Source organism: Amphiprion ocellaris, chromosome 17 (assembly GCF_022539595.1).
Source record: "Amphiprion ocellaris isolate individual 3 ecotype Okinawa chromosome 17, ASM2253959v1, whole genome shotgun sequence".
Lineage (NCBI taxonomy): Eukaryota > Metazoa > Chordata > Actinopteri > Pomacentridae > Amphiprion > Amphiprion ocellaris.
In genome coordinates, this window is record NC_072782.1 from 27,185,312 (window position 1) to 27,202,976 (window position 17,665).

At 39.5% G+C, this 17,665-nt stretch overlaps 2 protein-coding genes across 2 annotated transcripts; one reads left to right on the forward strand and one right to left on the reverse strand.

Moving 5' to 3' along the window:
• Window positions 1-2,103: 2,103 nt before the first annotated feature.
• Window positions 2,104-11,492, reverse strand: LOC111562941 (uncharacterized). Its single transcript, XM_055004044.1, has 5 exons — window positions 11,388-11,492; window positions 5,683-5,712; window positions 4,942-5,100; window positions 4,590-4,682; window positions 2,104-3,807 (listed from the first exon to the last, which is right to left on the reverse strand). The coding sequence occupies exons 1-5, from the start codon at window positions 11,490-11,492 to the stop codon at window positions 3,448-3,450; spliced, it is 747 nt and encodes a 248-aa protein (XP_054860019.1). The 3' UTR covers window positions 2,104-3,447.
• Window positions 10,888-17,403, forward strand: barhl1b (BarH-like homeobox 1b). The gene is made up of 3 exons (XM_023266415.3): window positions 10,888-12,078; window positions 14,349-14,571; window positions 15,740-17,403. The coding sequence occupies exons 1-3, from the start codon at window positions 11,628-11,630 to the stop codon at window positions 16,038-16,040; spliced, it is 975 nt and encodes a 324-aa protein (XP_023122183.1). The 5' UTR covers window positions 10,888-11,627; the 3' UTR covers window positions 16,041-17,403.
• Window positions 17,404-17,665: the final 262 nt, after the last annotated feature.

The following is a 17,665-nucleotide window of genomic DNA, read 5'->3' on the forward strand; positions in this document are numbered from 1 at the left end:
ACATAACACTTAAATTCACTTTTAGCTCACATATTCTTATAGTTATTGAGCTTCACCAATTCTTCTCCACTGTCAGGCAGAAGTCAGGTTAGTTTATCCAGTTTTAAAATGAAGTAGTAAATTAGAATAAAGTGCCAAAGAATCAGAATAAAAGTTAAAACCATAATCATTTGTGATTAGTGACCAGGCGTTCAATATTAAGCTCCAGTTTTGTGGTTTCAGGCTTTTTGGGGAGACGGATTTCTGTGACATTTTGCTTCCAAAGGGGGAGGAAAGTTTACGATGCTTTCCTCTCAGTCGACAGAGGAGCACAAGAAATGTCAAACATCGCTCTCCTCCTGTGTTGAACCCGATGGAGGAGGAAGATGAAGTAAAAAAAAAAAAAAAAAAGAAGATGAGGAGGTGAGGGGGGAGGAAAGGATGAAGGAGAGGGAGAAAGTGTTTCCCGCTCTGATGTTGCTGCTCGCTGGAGGCCTCCTGGGATGGAATCAAAACCTGCCTCTCCTGAATCCCTCTCACCTCGGGCGCCCAGTGACCACTCAGGAAAAAAAAAAAAAAAAAATGGAGGCAGGGCGTTGATGATGGCTGGAGCGATGATTTCCTTCAGACACAAACGCCCTCCACTCATTCCTCCTCCTCCTCTCCAAAACCTCCCCATGGCCTCGGCCCTGCAGGCAACACACACACTTCTTCTTCCTACCGCACACACACACACACACACCATGGTTAGGCCTCCAATTAAATCAAAAGTGGTTTGTTTTTATTGGTCTTTTGCGCTGACAAGTGGGCTATCATTCTGACGGCTCTACCTGTCAGTGAGCAGCTGAAAATCCTCCGTTGACAATGCCCAATGCTTCCAATTAGGGGAGAATCAGACTCCTGGCGCGCTATAGCCATCTTTCCAACCCTCCCCCCCAGGCCCACCTTCCCTCCCTCTTTTCTTCTGCACTCACTCCACGATTTCCTCCCCTCTTTCTCCTCTGTAATATCTCCCTCCTCCTCCTCTCCGGGAGAAGGGGGTCTGTCTCCGCTGCAAATTACCTACACAAAACGAAGGTGGTGGCGGCGCTGGCGCTGGGAGCTGCCGGTCCAGGGCCCCTGTCAGCATTAATGAGACGATGAAGGTTTATTTCGCCCGCATGCATGTGCTAACTTCTTTCTTGTGTGACAGCTGACTGGGAAATGTGAGTGTTAACCTTATAAAAGATTCAGCGGGTTCTCATTATTTTCTGTCAACTCCAGTACCTGATGGCGTTAAGGTGCATCATTTGCATCCCTGACTGGTCCGAGGTGCAGCAGCAGCTCCACAGCAAGCGCCTTTTTTTTCCTCTTTTTTTGTGTGTCTTCCTTCTCTTTTTTTGTTTTTTATTTAATGCTGTTTGTTTGTTGAGAGGAGTCACCTTTTTACATACACCCCCTCCTCTTTTTTTCCCTTTTCGAAAGACATGCTTTACTCGATGTTCCAAAACGATAGAGATGCCAAAGTTTATTCAAAGGCGACACACTTTTTTTTTTTTACAAATCCGCATCCAGATATATATTTAACACGCAATTGAGCAAGTAAATAAAGTGTTTTCTCTGTCTTTCCTTCTTTTTGTTGTTGTTGTTGTCATCCCCCTGCCCACAAAAAGCCTGGAAAGCTGAGGAGGAGGCCCAGCAGGCATTATTAGTAAGTAAGCTTATGGACAGGATTCCAAAAATGCAACAGAAAAAAAAAACACAGCTAAATAAAGCACATGTCTGCAGATAGATTATTAACACTGACAGGTCAGTACACTGTAAATTCTGACAAGTTGAGTTTACTTAATGAAATTTAGGAAACCGATTACCTTGGGAAAACTAAGTAAACGAACTTATTTGTGAGAAGTACCTTGAAATTATTATATTCAAGTAAGCTATACTTTTTTTGAAGTTGTGAGCACTTAATGTATCTCAGTATAGTAAAATTCAAATCAAGCTGTTACAACTTGAATATTTTGAGTCACATTAACTTACTATATTCTGCCAAAACAAGTGGGCATTACTTGAAATTTGTAATACATTACACTTAAAGTATCTTAGTGTAATCCACTTCAGCTAACTTAAAAATAAGAACTCACAAAATGGTATTATGAAAACCATAATTTATTTTTCTATTTCTGTATTTATAAACAACAACAACAATCAAAATGCTGTTAATTCTGAAAATTGCCTAGAAAGAGACCATCAAAGATCAAGTTTGGCTGAACAACTGGGGGGCTGATAGACAAATGAAAACAAATAAAATAGTGTTAATCACTGCTACATTGACAATGCATTTTCTATACAGTTTTTAGGTCAGACCATCTCTGTAGCACCACAATACTTTGATTTTAAACCAAATTAACCAAGTTAACCAAATTTGACATTTATCAAAAATTACATATACTGTAATTTGAATAATAGTCCTTGGCTATATGGTTATTTTTATTAATACTACAATTAATTGTTCAGCACTGGCTGAAACCCTTCTGTTAGTGGCAAACCAGGCCAGTCAGTGAGTAGAGGAGAGAAAACAGGGTGCATAAATGATGCTACGCAATTAGAGGCAAATCCATCCTTGTTTGCTGATTGGTTCAGATTCTATGTTCTGCATTTCTCCAAGTTATTTCCTCAATATTATGTGTTTGTAAGAGAGATTGACTGTATGAGCATTAATGTGTGCGAGTGAATGAGTGTGTGTGTGTGTGTGTGTGTGTGCATGCGATTGTGAGTGCGTGTGAGACAGAAAGTGTATGTCAGTGAGTATGAGTGAAAATCAGTACGTGATGTATGACAAAATGAGACTTAAAAGTGAGAATGAGTGTGAGTGAGGTGGGCCGATTGGTCTGGTATAAACTAACAGAAGACTTTTGATTCACAATGGACACTTTCCATTATGTCTCACAGCAACAAACAGAGCAGTCAACATTAAGTCTGTAAAAGTTTAAAACCTTAATAAAACCTGATAATTAAAACTGGATTATTACATAGAACTGTACTTGGACATACGCTTTCAAAGCAGCTACAAGTCAGCTCTTAACAATTTAACAACTATTGAACCTGTGTTGCAGAAGCACAAATACTAAACATCAAATATTGTATGCTCATTTTCAACATTTTTTAATGTGTTCTCAGTAACTGAGCACTCATAATACTGAGCCAGATAATGAAATGAAAAAAGGCTGAACCAAAAATCAAGAAAAAACAAAACATACTGCTACTCTTTTAACAGTTACTCTGACGATTATTTTTGAGAGAGGGATCTCATTGCATTGTGTATCAAACATGTTTTCTTATTTCTGGAGAAAACGATATGGAGACCTCTGCAGCTCCACAAAACAAGTATTCTGTCACAGTTTCATTATCAAAACATTAAAACATTAAAAAAAGATTAAAGTAAAATACAATATTCAATTAGGTAAAAATAAATGTTCATCCCCATTGTACTCATTCACAAACCACACTTGTGGACACACCAGCATAGCTCTCCCTAGCCACAACATCTAGCCCAAAAGAGCATTTTTTTAATGTTTGCAGTTTTGGGCTGAGCTTTTGTTGTCCGATGTTCAACAATATCTTCTGGATGAATTCGAATGTGTTCTTCATAACTTTGGGGTAATCCAGATGAAGTGCATATATTAAGCCAAAGAGAAGACAAAGTGATTGAGAGGTTGTAGGAATGTCATCCATGACGAGGTTTCCTTCAAGGATGATTGCAACGCTGTTAATCAATGGTGGCATGTCGCTGGTCATGACATTAAGAACCCCAACAGGCACCTGAGTGAAGTCATCTGCAGTGTCTGAATCCTGTATTCAAAGTAAAAGAACACAAATATGTTTAGGTAGAATTTTATGACCCACGGTAATAGTTTGTATACTCCTGTAACCAAAGTCTCTGCAGGGTTCATAATTTAAAATTGCATAGAAAAAAAAAAATGCACTCAGGAATAGTGTCTTACAGAGCTCTTGTGAAAGACCATGAGCAGGTGGAACTGGACGCATTTCAGCACCAAGCCTTAACAAAATGCATTTTTAAAAAAATCCATAAAGGCTGTTTGTGTGTGGAATTTTTTTAAGCTAATTTTACTAGCGTACTACTCAATGGTGCGATGTACATTTTACGACATCAGACCTCAGTCTCAGTTCTCTGGCATCAGACAAAATAATACTGGTGTTCAGACTAAAAAGCTTCAGGTCACTGGGAAAACTTTGTCAGATCAATGGACTACAAATAGGCCTCAAACAAAACAGCTCCAGACCAAGCAGCCTCAAGCCAACAGACCAAACAGGATCATGCCAAACAGTGTAGCAGCACATTCTCAAAAAATATCTTAATTTTTTTTCTTAGATATTTCAACCCAAATTTTAACAAAACAAAGCCATTATTTTATTACTGTTTTTTATTTTAAAAAATGGGTGTTCTGCAAAATGATTTTCCTGCAAAGGGTATGAAATCAGTGGGGTTTATTTATACAAGACATGAACAATGTGGTATTTTCTGAAATCTGAGAACGGAACCTGATGTCTGATGATGTCCTAAAATGTGCACTGTACAATGGTCATAGGATCATCATTATAAATGTACTTACTGAGCAGCTGAGGAAGAATTCACTGGAATTATCTCCAAGATACAGGGGCAGACATTGCAGGACAACAGTGCGTGTTGTGGTGATGTCATTTGTCTCATGGAAAAGATTACAAAAAACAATAAGCAGAAGACTATAGGAAAGGCAAAATTATTCATAAAAAAAAATGCATATATGCATGTGCTCAAGTTACAACTATGAATTCTAAGTGCTTGAGGTAGTCAAAGAATTACTTGTATTGTGGTAGAAGTAGAAGTTGTTTTACGAAGTAGTAGTAGCAGCAGCTGTAGGCCTAGTAAAAGCAAGCAAGCACACTACCATAAGGTGGTAATAATGAAGAATCTGAAACACTTACTTGTGAATTGATTGGCTGGAAGAGGTGACCAAGTGATTGGCCGACAACTCCTTTTCTGGATTTGAAGAGGTCAATGAGATGAGTGGTGTGGTGGTCAAGAGCTTCGTAGAAGTCTTTCTTAAGGTTCTTACTGGTAACTCTGTAGAACTCAGCAAAGACCTTAAAAAACAAAAAACAAAGGCTTGTTTACTACACTACAGTAGTCATTTCAATGCCAAGAGACTATTTGACTGTTGTATACAATACACTTCTCAAAAAGTAATGACCAAATTGCAGAAATTGACGTGTTAGGCCTACTAAATGATTAATCAATTAATCTAATGAAACAACAGGTTTGAACTGCAGACTAGATGTAGAATATTTCTGGTCATGATTCCTACTTTTGTGTGTGTTAAAAGTAGAGTATACATTTGTCTCAAAGTCACAATCCAGATAGGGGCACTGCACTTTTTGCATCAATTTCAGATGCTTGTGCAAATGTGTAAAAAAAATCATTTTCACTGCAGGGCTCGTTAAACTCACACACTTGACAACTAAATGTTTGCACATCATCTTTTTCACTGGTCATCTGTGAGTGAAATCTGGATAAATGAACCTTCAAGGCATTAAACGATTTGAATGTGCAAATACACTGCTGATGAAGACATGGTATTGGGGAGGTTCTTGTGAAGCCACCATGCTTCAATCTGTAATGCTTTAATAGCTGGCCACGTTTTAAAGAGACAAAAGCGCAAAACCTACATGTCCAATGCATGCCTCCTCCAGTAGACACTTGAAAAAAAATACAGGAGAACAAAATATTAGACTAAAAGAGACATTGCCCACCTATGAATGACTAATGTTGAAATATTTGAGATTAGCAACCTGTCTTTTGAGATGCTACTAATTATTCATCGTTATATTTTGAATGATCAAATTTGAAATATAGCACAATACCATTTTGAATAATTTCACAGAGAAGACATGAACAGAATTCTTGAATAAAGAACAACAAACCTGATTTGATTCTCAGTGGAGGACAGTTGGCCACAATCCAAGACTTTCTTTTTGAGGATTGTCCTTTCTTTACTTGTAAACTTGAGCTTGTACAGTCTGGATCTGTTGTGGAAACAGCAAACAGCTGTCTATAAAACAATTCCAAAAAACTTTTTAATCACATTTATCTTATTTTTTTTAACAAAACTTTTTAATACAATAATTTCGCAATGGTGGATCAAATTAAGACACAAAAATAAACATGAAATAAAACTTTTTAAGAAAGACAATACCATCTCTAAAAGATTTTTGGTCAAGTCTACTGAGAGAGCTTCTTATCAATGACGCAGCAGTGAGGAGGAGGTGTACAGACACGAAAACTGCGGTTGCTGAGCTGGTCTGACTGAGTAAGATGATTATCTGGTACCCTGGTGGCCAACAAAGTCTTGGTGACCGAGGGTAACTCTTTTCAAACTGCCACCAACTTCACTGCCAGACACCACCTAAGATAGTCTATATTGAGAAAAGAATAAACACAAAAAATGATTAAATGTTATTTTAACAGTCATGTGTTACCTGATTCTCATGTCTTTCATATCTAAACGTATCATATCATATCTAAATATTGCAGACCTGACATCTGACAGTGTTTCGAGTACCACCTCTTTACTATTAATAATAATGGTAATAATAATAATTTTATTCTTTACAGCACCACTCTTATGGCATCAGGTGGGAGGTTTACTAGTGTTTAGTTATCCGTTACACTAATACTGACAGTATTAATACTTTATTATCATGATAGCAAGACTCACAATGTGAGAATTTAGGTTGGTTTAAATATGATGCAAAATTCATAATTCACAATTACATATCATTTCATTGTTTAAGACATAAAAAATGTTAAAAAGCTAAAAACAAATTCATGTTGGACATCGATTACATATGCTCCTTTCTACAAAGCTTGCATATAACAGCTTTAATTTGGTGAGTCACGTCATGTACAGTGTGCAGTTTAGTGAGGCAAAGAGCTGCACCAGCACGGGAGCAGATAGTTTTTCTACTGTGTGACTGACTGCAGTTGAACTCTTTTTTTAAGCGACGTGATAGATCAAACTCTTCTGCTTCTCTAGTCCTTGGCGACTCAGCATGCACAGACAGAAACTCGAGCCCGTTGGAAATCCCGAGACATTAACGACAGTCATGTGTACTTTCAGAGCATCAATTTTTACCAGCATACTTAGATTTAGAAATGAGTACAGGCTACGCAAAATGCATGCAGGTCGGTAGGTCTGCTAACGTTTGGGCTACCTGCCTGCAAGTGCCGTGCTTCACTTGCAGGCAGGTAGCCGAACGTTAGCAGCCGCCCTCCTGCACAGCCCGTTAAAATAAACGGTTAGCTTAAAAACTGCGAAATTAGCAGCGCGCGCTGTTCGAGCAACTAACAGATGGCGGGGCTGGTGCAGGAACAGGGGAAGACATGTTACAGATTAGCACTACACTAGTGTTCGCTTCAGGCTGTTTAGACCGAGTCAAAGCACCTTTATTCGGATTCGCTCATGTTGAGTTGGTGCTAACTTTTTAACGTCTGCTCTTTCAACACGTGCGCGCCGGCACAGAAACACAGACTAACATGCCAACGGTCTCGGAGAGTCGGAGTTGTTGGCTGGCTTCTTTGAACAATTCTCATTCCAAAAATAACTTTACATTGATAAACAGAAGATGTACACTTACCGAAATCAACGTTAGAGCCAACCTTCCGTGAGAGCCCAGGGTCTGCGTGATCGGCTTTGAACTGCTTGCTTCCGGTAAATGCGCGCTAACCGGAAATGGACATGCGCACAGCTCTGAAACTTAAGTCTCATACCACAAACCATGCTGTGCACTCAGAAAAATCAAGTACATATAATTAAATGAAACAAGTATGTGGGTAAAAAGTGGAGAAAACTCGGTGTAAGAAAGTAAACTTGGAAAAATAGGATAAATTAGGTTAAATGCACTTGTCCATCTTTAGTCAGGCCAAAGTTTACATTTACAGTGTATGGGCTATTATGACGACACTGCTCCTGGTGCCGGTTTATCTAGTTTTAGCCTTTATATTATTGATATTTCTGCACATATTTGACGACTGGCAGCTTGATCGGAATGAAATATTAATTCCAATATTGGACTTTGAATTAAATGAAACTGTGCAGCTGTCAAACCGGGCAGAAGAAAAACAGTCAGGCAGTGAAACGGCCCAGAGGTGCTCAACTTTGTTTTGGTACAAATGTGAGTGGAAGGTGTGCGGCTGTTTAATGCGGATCAATCACTGGAGGTATTATTTAACCAGGGAGAAGAGAGCCGACAGCGATTGACCGGCCGCTGTCTGTCTCCTGGAAGCATCCCAGTTTCTTCTCTTTAACATGGATCGATAACATCCTGTGTGTGTGAGGCGGGAGGAAGAGGGAGGAAGAGGGAGTACGAGTGTGTGTTTCATCACTAGGGTAGCAGTTGCACTCGCCCACATATTCTGACCACCACTTCCCTGAGAGGGAAAAAAAAAATAGAGCTTGGCTTGACCAGAGGGACACTTGTTCAAAATCAGCAGCAGCATGAGCCAAATCATTACACTACACTGGACTACACACACACACACCTCCAGTTACAGTCTAACTGCAGTGTCTCCTGCCAGAAGACACATATTCCTGTTTATTTAAAGGATTTAGGAGTGGCGCAAAAAGACTATCATATTAGATTTAATTCTAAAAATGCTATAAATTCATTTTAAAACTTGTGTATTGAGGAAATAATTTGCTAAATCTCAATTTTCTAATCTGCTGAAGATTGAAATAATTTAAAAAGCAAAAGTTAGGAATGTTTTCTAGTTCCAGTTTTTCAAACATGAGGATTTTAAGCTTTTTTTCTATTTCGTGTAGTCAGAAATTAAATATCTGGGCAAAAATGTCATCAAAATATATTTTTTGAGAATTTTTAATGACGATTGTTGACTATTTTCTTTACTAAAACAATAATAATAATAAAATGATCACAATAACAATAATAATAGACAAATTATTCAAAATTAAATATAATTTTTAGTTGCATCTATGGTCAAAAAGTTGTAAAATATTCATGCTTTTTCAAATGTAGTGAGTCAACATTAAATTACATTATATATAAAAATTTTTGTCAACAAACTACAAGCTAATTTCTTTGCAAACAAAGCTAATTTAATCCCAAAATGAGCCACTTTTTTGCCCCATTTTTTAAATAAAAACGAGGGCAAAACACAGAAAAATTGCTAAAACTAAATCAAAAAATAAATTACAACTTCAAATAAAAAAATTAATCCAAATTTACAATAAAAGAAAAAGTTTAAAAGGTCATAAGATGATCACAAAGAGGAAGAAGTCAGTTTAATCAGCTTATAATTAATTCACCACAACATTACTGGAGCCTGTGGATGCACAGTAAAGGAGACAAAAAAAAAAAAAAAAAAAAAAGACTGTGTGAGAGAGAGAGAGAAAAGCATCAAACCACTGCTCCTTTTCATGCACCAGCAGAGGAGAAAGAAACAGCTAAGTCAGGGTGGGTGTGTGTTGCCTTATATCTGTGTTGTCCCCGCCTCATATGTGACAGCTTGCAGCCGTGATGGGACCCCATGGGAGCGGGGAGCGGATTCACTAACCTGCCGGTGTCTGAGACCGACGCGCGCCTCCAATCTGGTGGTCACATGGGGTGGAGGAGGAGGGAAGAGGGGGAGGATGGTGGTGATGATGATGATGATGATGAGGATGGGAGGGAGAGAGGAAGGAGGGGGTTAGTTAGATTATTAGGGGCTGTCGAGACCGTCGTGCAGGGGGCAAACTGTTGTGGATAAAAGCTCCAAAGTGCGCACAACGGCATTTTACGCATGTTAAAGGCTGGAAAAGTGCGCACAAAGGACGCGTCCTGCGCCTTGAAGTTTTCGCTGCTTCGGACTATTGTGCGTAATTACCGAGGACTATTAGAAAGTTATTATGCTCTAAAACAGTGACGGCATGAGTTTTCTTTTTAATAATCCACTCAATAACAAACAATTTATAATTATAACTTACATTTCTCATCCTCGGATTTTTTATTTTTTTTTATTATTGGAAAGGTGACATAAAAATATTTTGGAGAGGTGGCCATGATGAAAAGACTGGTTTGGGGGGGGATTTTGAAATTGAGATTTTAACACAAAAAGGCTAAACTTTGAACAAAAACAACAACAATAACAATAAAGCATAATAAAAATAGATGCTTGGATAGTAATAATGGGCAGAAATAATAGTAAAAATAAAACATTTAAATAAAAAAAACAATAGGAATTTCACATATAAAACACATAAAAGCAAACATTAACAATATAATAATAATAATAATAATAATAATAATAATAATAATAATAATAATAATAATTTGAAGTAAATACAATTTGGCAGTGTTCTAAATTATTTGCGCAAAAATCCAAATACGCACAGTCAGCACTGCAGCGTTAAACCGGATATTCTGCTAAATTAATCAAGCTAAACAAAACAAAAAATTTGTGGCGATGATAAAAATCTTTTTAAAACAGGAGAGCGGTGGAGGTGGGAAACAAATCCAGTCAGAGAAATGGGAGTCGAGAAGAAGAAGAAGGAGGAAAAAAAAAAGCACGGAGCCGCTCCACATAATAACCCCATTATAAGCCTCATCAATGATGTAATGAAAGCAAACAGTGTGAAAATTGCCTGTAAACAGTTGGATCTGACTCTCCTGATGAATTCAGTGTCTCTTTTATCAAAGTGAGGATGAGCCAGGGAGGAGAGGATGGGAGAGGCAGGATGGGAGGGAGGTGAGGGAGGGAGGGAGGGAGAGTGGGCGTGTAGGGAGGTCCACTTCCAGCTCCCCTCAGCCAATGAAGGCTTGTCACAGGGGACTCACGTGGACTAGGCGCTCTTAAAACCTAGCTCCTGACTTTTTCCTCAAGTTCAATTTTTTGGGATTCCCTCCCACCCCGATCGCATCTCGTCCCTTTTACTTGCCAGTTGTGACTATTTAACCCAGTTTAGCTCTCCTGCTTTTTCTGCGTTGCGCGTCGTCCCTCCGCTTCTTTTCTTTTTTCTGCTGCAGCTGTCGGACTCTTTTCTTTCTCTCTCTCGGTCTGTCTCGTGTTTTTTTGCTGGAATGCGAGCAGTTTTGGTTTTATTTTTGAGTCCTGAAATCCTTCCTCCGCTGCGCTCTCAGGTCTGACGCTACCTGTCCATGGTGCTGAAACGCGGTTTTGTTTTTCGCCAAATGCGAAGCTGCATCTTAAGAAATCCTCCTCGCTTCCGGGGCTTTTGCAGGTGAGAAGTGGATCCGGGAGAGGAAGTGAAAACTGAACGTCCTGCAGGAAGAATCGCATTGATTTCAGGAGCATCTCTCTCTTTTTTTTTTTTTTTTTTTTTTTTACCCAGACTTGTCAGAGAAGAAGAAAATCGGACGCATGGACGCTCGTTGTAACGCAGCTTAGCCTGGAGATATTTGGGGAGCTGGAAGGAGCCGGAAGGGGGGTTGATTTGTGCAGGTTCTGGGCAGAAGGGGGTCATTTCTCCTGGATCAACTGAGACTAAAAACAAACCTCCCCCTCTTTTCTTCCTCCCCTAAAATAAAACTTGTCCTGAATACCAAATGGTAGTTTGAGGAGGCCTCGTCCCAAAAAAAATAAAATAAAAAATAAGACAATGGAAGCGTCCGCCAATGGCTCCAGTTTTGGCATCGACTCGCTGCTGTCCCACAGGCCTGGAAGTCCGGTGTCCAAGGGGGACAGCCTGGTGGGGGAGTGCCGCTCGCCTCTGGAGTTCAGCCCGAGATCAGACGTGGAGAGCGGCTGCTCGTCGCCTCCGTCGCCGCGCAGGGAGTGCGTAGACGAGGTGGCCCAGAGGCAAGGTCACGGCGTCGGGCTGCCGCCGCACCTCCAGCACGCACAGATCTCCGCGGGGTCGCAGCAGAGGACCGTGACCTCGTCGTTCCTCATCAGAGACATTCTGGCGGACTGTAAGCCGCTGGCCGCCTGCGCTCCGTACTCCAGCAACGGACAGCCGACCCAGGAGGCGGGCAGGCTGGCCTCGAAGATAGCGGACGACTTTATGGAGAAAATCCACAGCAACTCGTCGTCAGACAGCGAATATAAAGGTAAGAGAGAAAGCTGGCAGAGATTGGAGCTGGAACTGACTGGAGCTTTAATATGAGACTTCTGCGGGAAATGATATTTGAAATTATACTGCTGCTGCATAGAAGCCCGAAAAAATACACATAAAACAACTTTAAACTATATAATTAAAGCCTGCATGTTGTATGTTGCTTGGCTGTTCTTATTGTTGCTATAAAACTGATTTTAAAATGTTCTATTTGGCTGGATAATAAATAAAATAAAAAAGGGGGTCACAGAGAGGATTATTATAAAAATCTGGAGGTGAAATTGGCAAAAATTAGAACATACGCAATAAAAGCTAAACTGCTATTTAATAAATAATCGAAGTATTTTATTAGGTGCAAATCCAAAAACGGCAAGAAATAATAATAAGAAAATAATAAGAATCCAGACATACGTGACATTTTTTGGTGTTGAATTATGTTCCAATAATTTGTAGTTTAGCTGCCACAAAACATTAATTCACAGTGGTGTTTTTAATTGCAGAGCAAAAATAAATCTGACACAAAATCTTTAATTAAATCAAGTGGAAGCCATCAATAACCAAAAGTGGATCCCTTTTCCTGTATTGATGCTGCTGCGTGGGATTTTTGTCCCAGGACAAGAGGATAAAATTCACATGAAGTTGAAAAACATTTAAATAAATCAGAGGCTGACCAGGGTGCTGTTTTTTGTTTTGTTTTGCTTTTTTTTTTTTTTTTTGCATTAGCAGAATCTCCAGAAAGCATCTGTTGATGTCGGTGCAGGAGATGACAGGGTCGCCTCCAGATAAATGCCATCAAGGGCCTCTCTGTTTCCAATCATGTCAGCCATAACAGACATGTCACCTCCATTGACAGTTTAATGAAGCAGCGCTTGGAGAGAAAGACGACCGCTGTAGGCGAAACGCACCGAATTATGATCACCGTTACGCAGCGGTTTACTCATCATTTAAATTCATTTTTCAAGCTCGGATTTGTTTATTTCTGATTCTTATTTACTTGTGAGGCACATTTCTTGGGCAAAATTCACCCCTCCGTGCGCGCGTGTGTCCGTGCGTCACCGGAGCGGATGGAGATGCTCATCGACGCGCTGATTGATTGAGAAAGCCGCGGGGCCCGCAGAGCTCCGGCGCACCGGCGACTTTGATTTCCCACCAATCCTTCCTTCCTCCCCTTCCTGTAACGTATCAGGGATTTTTGATGCAATTTGTCCCCGGCGCTAATCAGATTTGTAGCCGCGCAAGGCCGCCCAGGCTCTTGATTTCCACTCATTTTCCACGCTGCTGTGAAGTTTTTTTTCCCTCTCCCTCTCTCTCTGCGGTCGCGGTTGAAAAGCCTCGTCCTTCCCTTGTGGCTCAATTAGGCGGATTATTGTGCTTCTTCTTGAGACGACTCAACTATTCAAGAACTCTCTCCTCTTTTTTTCCTCCTGTTTTATTTCTTTCTCCTCCTCTCTCAGAGAATAAGGACTGTATATATATCAATGCTCGCCCTGACATGACACCACGCAGAAAGAAAAACTAAGAAGAACAAAGGCTGCGGCTCTGCTGACGGGAAAAAAATATCAGATTGGAAGCGCGAATATTGGAAGAGCTTTTCATAACAATTTAAGGCCAAATCAAACACCTCCATGCAGCCTATAGGCAAAGTCTGCACCGCCGTCATTCTGAAGAATCTAATGCACATTAAAGTGTAGGCAAAAACCCAACACACTAATAAAAAAAAAAAGATTTTTAAAATAAATTTCACATTAAAAATTACAGTGCTTATGTCAAATTCTATCAGACTGAAGCCTTAGAACAGTTTGGAGTATGAAGCTGTGATTTTATAATTATCCAAATATAACTTTCATCTTTCTTATAGTGCGTAAAATGTCATAAAATCACATTTAAAAACTGTTTTTCACCACGTATTTTGAGCTGAAAGCACAAAAATTTATCATTTTAAACCTACTGTTTAAGGTATTTCTCATTCAGGACATCAAATTTTTAAATAACACTATTTTCCTTAATCCAGCCAGATTTCACTTCATATTTTGCCATTTTCTCCTGATTTTACATTAAAATAAGCAGCTTAACTTAAAATGCCACAATATGAGCACAGTTGCCACCTTACATACATATTTTTAATCTTCTTTACTTTTCTATCGCCTTGTTGGATGCACAAGCACTGATTTCTCCACCCTTACGCACAAAAAGACGCCTTGCGGTTCTAGTTTCGACCCTCATTTCTCTACTTTTTTTTTTTGTTTGTTTGTTTTCTCCGTCCAGTGAAAGAGGAGGGGGACAGGGAGATCTCCAGCAGCAGGGACAGCCCTCAGGTCCGGCTGAAGAAGCCCAGGAAGGCCCGGACGGCCTTCACGGACCACCAGCTGGCGCAGCTGGAGCGCAGCTTCGAGCGGCAGAAGTACCTGAGCGTCCAGGACCGCATGGAGCTGGCGGCCTCCCTCAACCTGACCGACACGCAGGTCAAGACCTGGTACCAGAACCGGAGGTAAGGACGCTGCTGCTGCTGCTGCTGCTTCTTAAGAGGGGAGGAGGTGGGGGAGGAAGGAGGGGAGATAATCTGCTTTCTCACGGCTGGCTCATGACCCGGGGACGCCATGTTTTTGCTTTCAGCATCACCCAAAGGTGCCAAAAGTTCACTTCACATCTGAGTCACTGCAGCTCATCATTAGCATCATTATTATTGATGATTATTCAGATTTTTCTGGATTAATTCATTCATTGTTTGGTCCAATAAAGGTCTGAAATGGATGAAAAAACAACATTATAGTTTAAAAAAAAAAAAAAAAAGGTTGCAAATTTGCAAACAAATTCCGTTAACCTTGAGAGAAAAGTGAGGAAATAATATTTACATTATGGCATCTTGGTTTAATTTCACAATTAACTGATTGTTAAAATAATAAATTTGATTTATTTTAGCTGCAACCTTAATTTAAGTTAACATGCATAAAGTACATTTACAGGACTAATTTGGTGATAATTTAGTTTTTTTTAAAAAATTGACATATACTATTTTATTTTTGATATTATTAGCTATTGAGAAAACACTGAAAAATTACAGTTACACTCATATTTTTCCTTCCACTTGCTGTAATCCTGTTTGTTATAACACACCTGTCAGCTCTGACTGTATTCCTTCATGCACCAAGATTGCTTCTACTGTTTTTGTTTTTGTTTGTTTTTTTTGGGTGGAGTTAGAATCCAGTTAAAGTCCCATGACCCTGCAAATAGCTGGAAAACCAAATGTACAAAACTACTCGCAGCAGACAAACCATCTTAGTGGATGTTTTCTAAAAAATGTGTTTATTTTCTCTACAAATCTGACTCTCAGACAGCTAAATGACATAAATAAATATAAAAACGCAACACTTTGGGAGATGAATAATGCATCGTTGCATGTGTGCATATTAATAATTCAAACAAACTACTATATCTGCTCAATTATCTTTATTATGAATTATTCACCTGCATGGAGTGCACGCTGGTAAATCCAGCAGACATCCTTGGGTGTGAATGCAAGTGGCAGGTTGGAGATTTTTTTGGGGGGGGGGGGGATTTAAAAATGAAATTCGTGATTTGTATTTGGATCCAGAAGGGAGATGTTTTTACATTTATAGATCCATATGCTCCACATTGAATCCCTGGTGTGTTTGCAGGACAAAGTGGAAGAGGCAGACCGCGGTAGGGCTGGAGCTGCTGGCCGAGGCTGGGAACTACTCGGCCCTGCAGAGGATGTTCCCGTCCCCGTACTTCTACCCGCAGAGCCTGGTGTCCAACCTGGACCCCGGAGCGGCCCTCTACCTGTACAGAGGCCCCTCGGCGCCCCCGCCGGCGCTGCAGAGGCCGCTGGTGCCGCGGATCCTCCTGCACGGCCTCCAGGGGGGCAGCGAGCCTCCGCCCCCGCCTCCTCTGCCCCCCATGTCCGGCGTGCTTCCCCGGCCAGCTCAGCAGCGGTGAGCCGCCCCCCCCCACCCTGTAGATAGTTTTGTTGGGTTTTTTTGTACGCCGATCCTGGCAGCTTTGGGACTCGTTACAATAAATAAGACAGAAACAGATTAAAAAAACGAGGAAGAAGAAGAAGGAAAAATAAACTGTGCGGCCTTTGTTTGAAAAAGTGGCCGCTTTAGGACGAACCTGCAGCGGACGGAGCTCTGAGACTGAGTGGGAGATTTTTTATTTTCTTTTTTTGTCTTGGAGCTGTATTTATAACTTATTTATTTTTCACCATGAATCAAAGCATCTAAGTTAGGTATTTATTTGAACCAAGTTTCAGTGTTTTTTCCCCGACTCCAAATGTTGGTGGCACTTTGACCTGCAGTTATTATTATTATTATTATTATTATTATTATTATTATTGTTGTTGTTATTATTATTTTTATTATGAGCAAATGCGCCATGTATTTGGAGCATATTTGAAGACCCAAAGGAAAAACGAGTTATTTTTATTTAATTTTATTTGCCCTTTTTTTTGATTTGTTTTTCTTTTACACGTAAAGATGATCAACAGACATAAACTTGTAAATAAGAATATTTTGCATTTTAACTTAAAGAGACTGATTTTAAAAAAAAACAGTTTTTTGTTTTTTTTTCCCGTTTGTTTGTGCGTCTTTTTCAGGACCACGGTGATCCAGTTTTAACATAATAGGCTAGATTAGCCATCAGAAACTTATACAGGCGAGTGAGTCAGTCAGAATAATAATATTAATTAAAAAAATAAGAAAATGCATTTAAAAAAAACACATAGTTATTGTCTGAGAAGGGATGGACAAACCTGCCTGGACCCACAACGAGAGCTACAGAAAATCTATATAAAGTCCTTTTTTTCTTGTTCTTAGTTGAAGTTTTAGCTGAGTAAAATTGTCAAGTAATTTATATAAAAACAGTTTTATCCCTGCAGAGGAGGAGAAATCACCTCAGTGATGGTTCATTTTTTGTATTTTCGATAAACAACCCGGGTCCACGTACAGGTGGAGGCGCCTGTTGATTTGCTCTAGATGTATTTGAACAGACGTTGTGCATTAACTTATGTTATTTCATATGAAGCAGTGATAACCCTTAATTGTTATACTCTCCTTTGGTGAAAATGTATATTGCAGATATCAAACTTGTGGAGTGGTTCTCGTAATATTTCCTGGATCATTTTTTAAAAGATTATTTTCATTTTATTTCGTTCCTCTAGCTTTCTCCCCCCCTCAAAAAATTGCCCTTTTACCCCATTTTGTGATTTTTTTTGGCAAAAAGTTGGAAAGAAAAAAGGGGGGATTTGATGTAAAAGAGAATTACTTTTATAAATGTGGAAATAAAAGTCTTTCATTTTAAACATGGCTGCTGGAGTATGTGTGGGGGAAAAAATGCCATGGGGAGTGGAATCAACATGTGGACATTCTTTAAAATTGATTTTTAAACATTTCCTAGAAGGAAAAAAACAAAAAAAAAATCGAATGGAAACCAATAGGAAATATGATTTTAAGGTGCGTTTTGGAGTCATGATTTACACTTGTGTGGCATTAAAAATCAGATTTCTGGAACATAAAGAATAAAACACTTCATTTGACATGATGTTGGCAGAAAAAACAATCAAA

Bases quoted from the DNA above. Each gene is read 5' to 3' on its own strand.
- LOC111562941 (XM_055004044.1), bottom strand. From the start codon at position 11,492: ATGACCCCCTTCTGCCCAGAACCTGCACAAATCAACCCCCCTTCCGGC. The intron at 5,713-11,387 runs GTCCGATTTTCT...TTTTTTTTCAAG, and splicing joins GTTACAACGAGCGTCCATGC to TGTCTACTGGAGGAGGCATG. The intron at 4,683-4,941 runs GTAAGTGTTTCA...CTTTTCCATGAG, and splicing joins TCCAGCCAATCAATTCACAA to ACAAATGACATCACCACAAC.
- barhl1b (XM_023266415.3), top strand. From the start codon at position 11,628: ATGGAAGCGTCCGCCAATGGCTCCAGTTTTGGCATCGACTCGCTGCTG. The intron at 12,079-14,348 runs GTAAGAGAGAAA...TTCTCCGTCCAG, and splicing joins GTCAGACAGCGAATATAAAG to TGAAAGAGGAGGGGGACAGG. The intron at 14,572-15,739 runs GTAAGGACGCTG...GTGTGTTTGCAG, and splicing joins ACCTGGTACCAGAACCGGAG to GACAAAGTGGAAGAGGCAGA.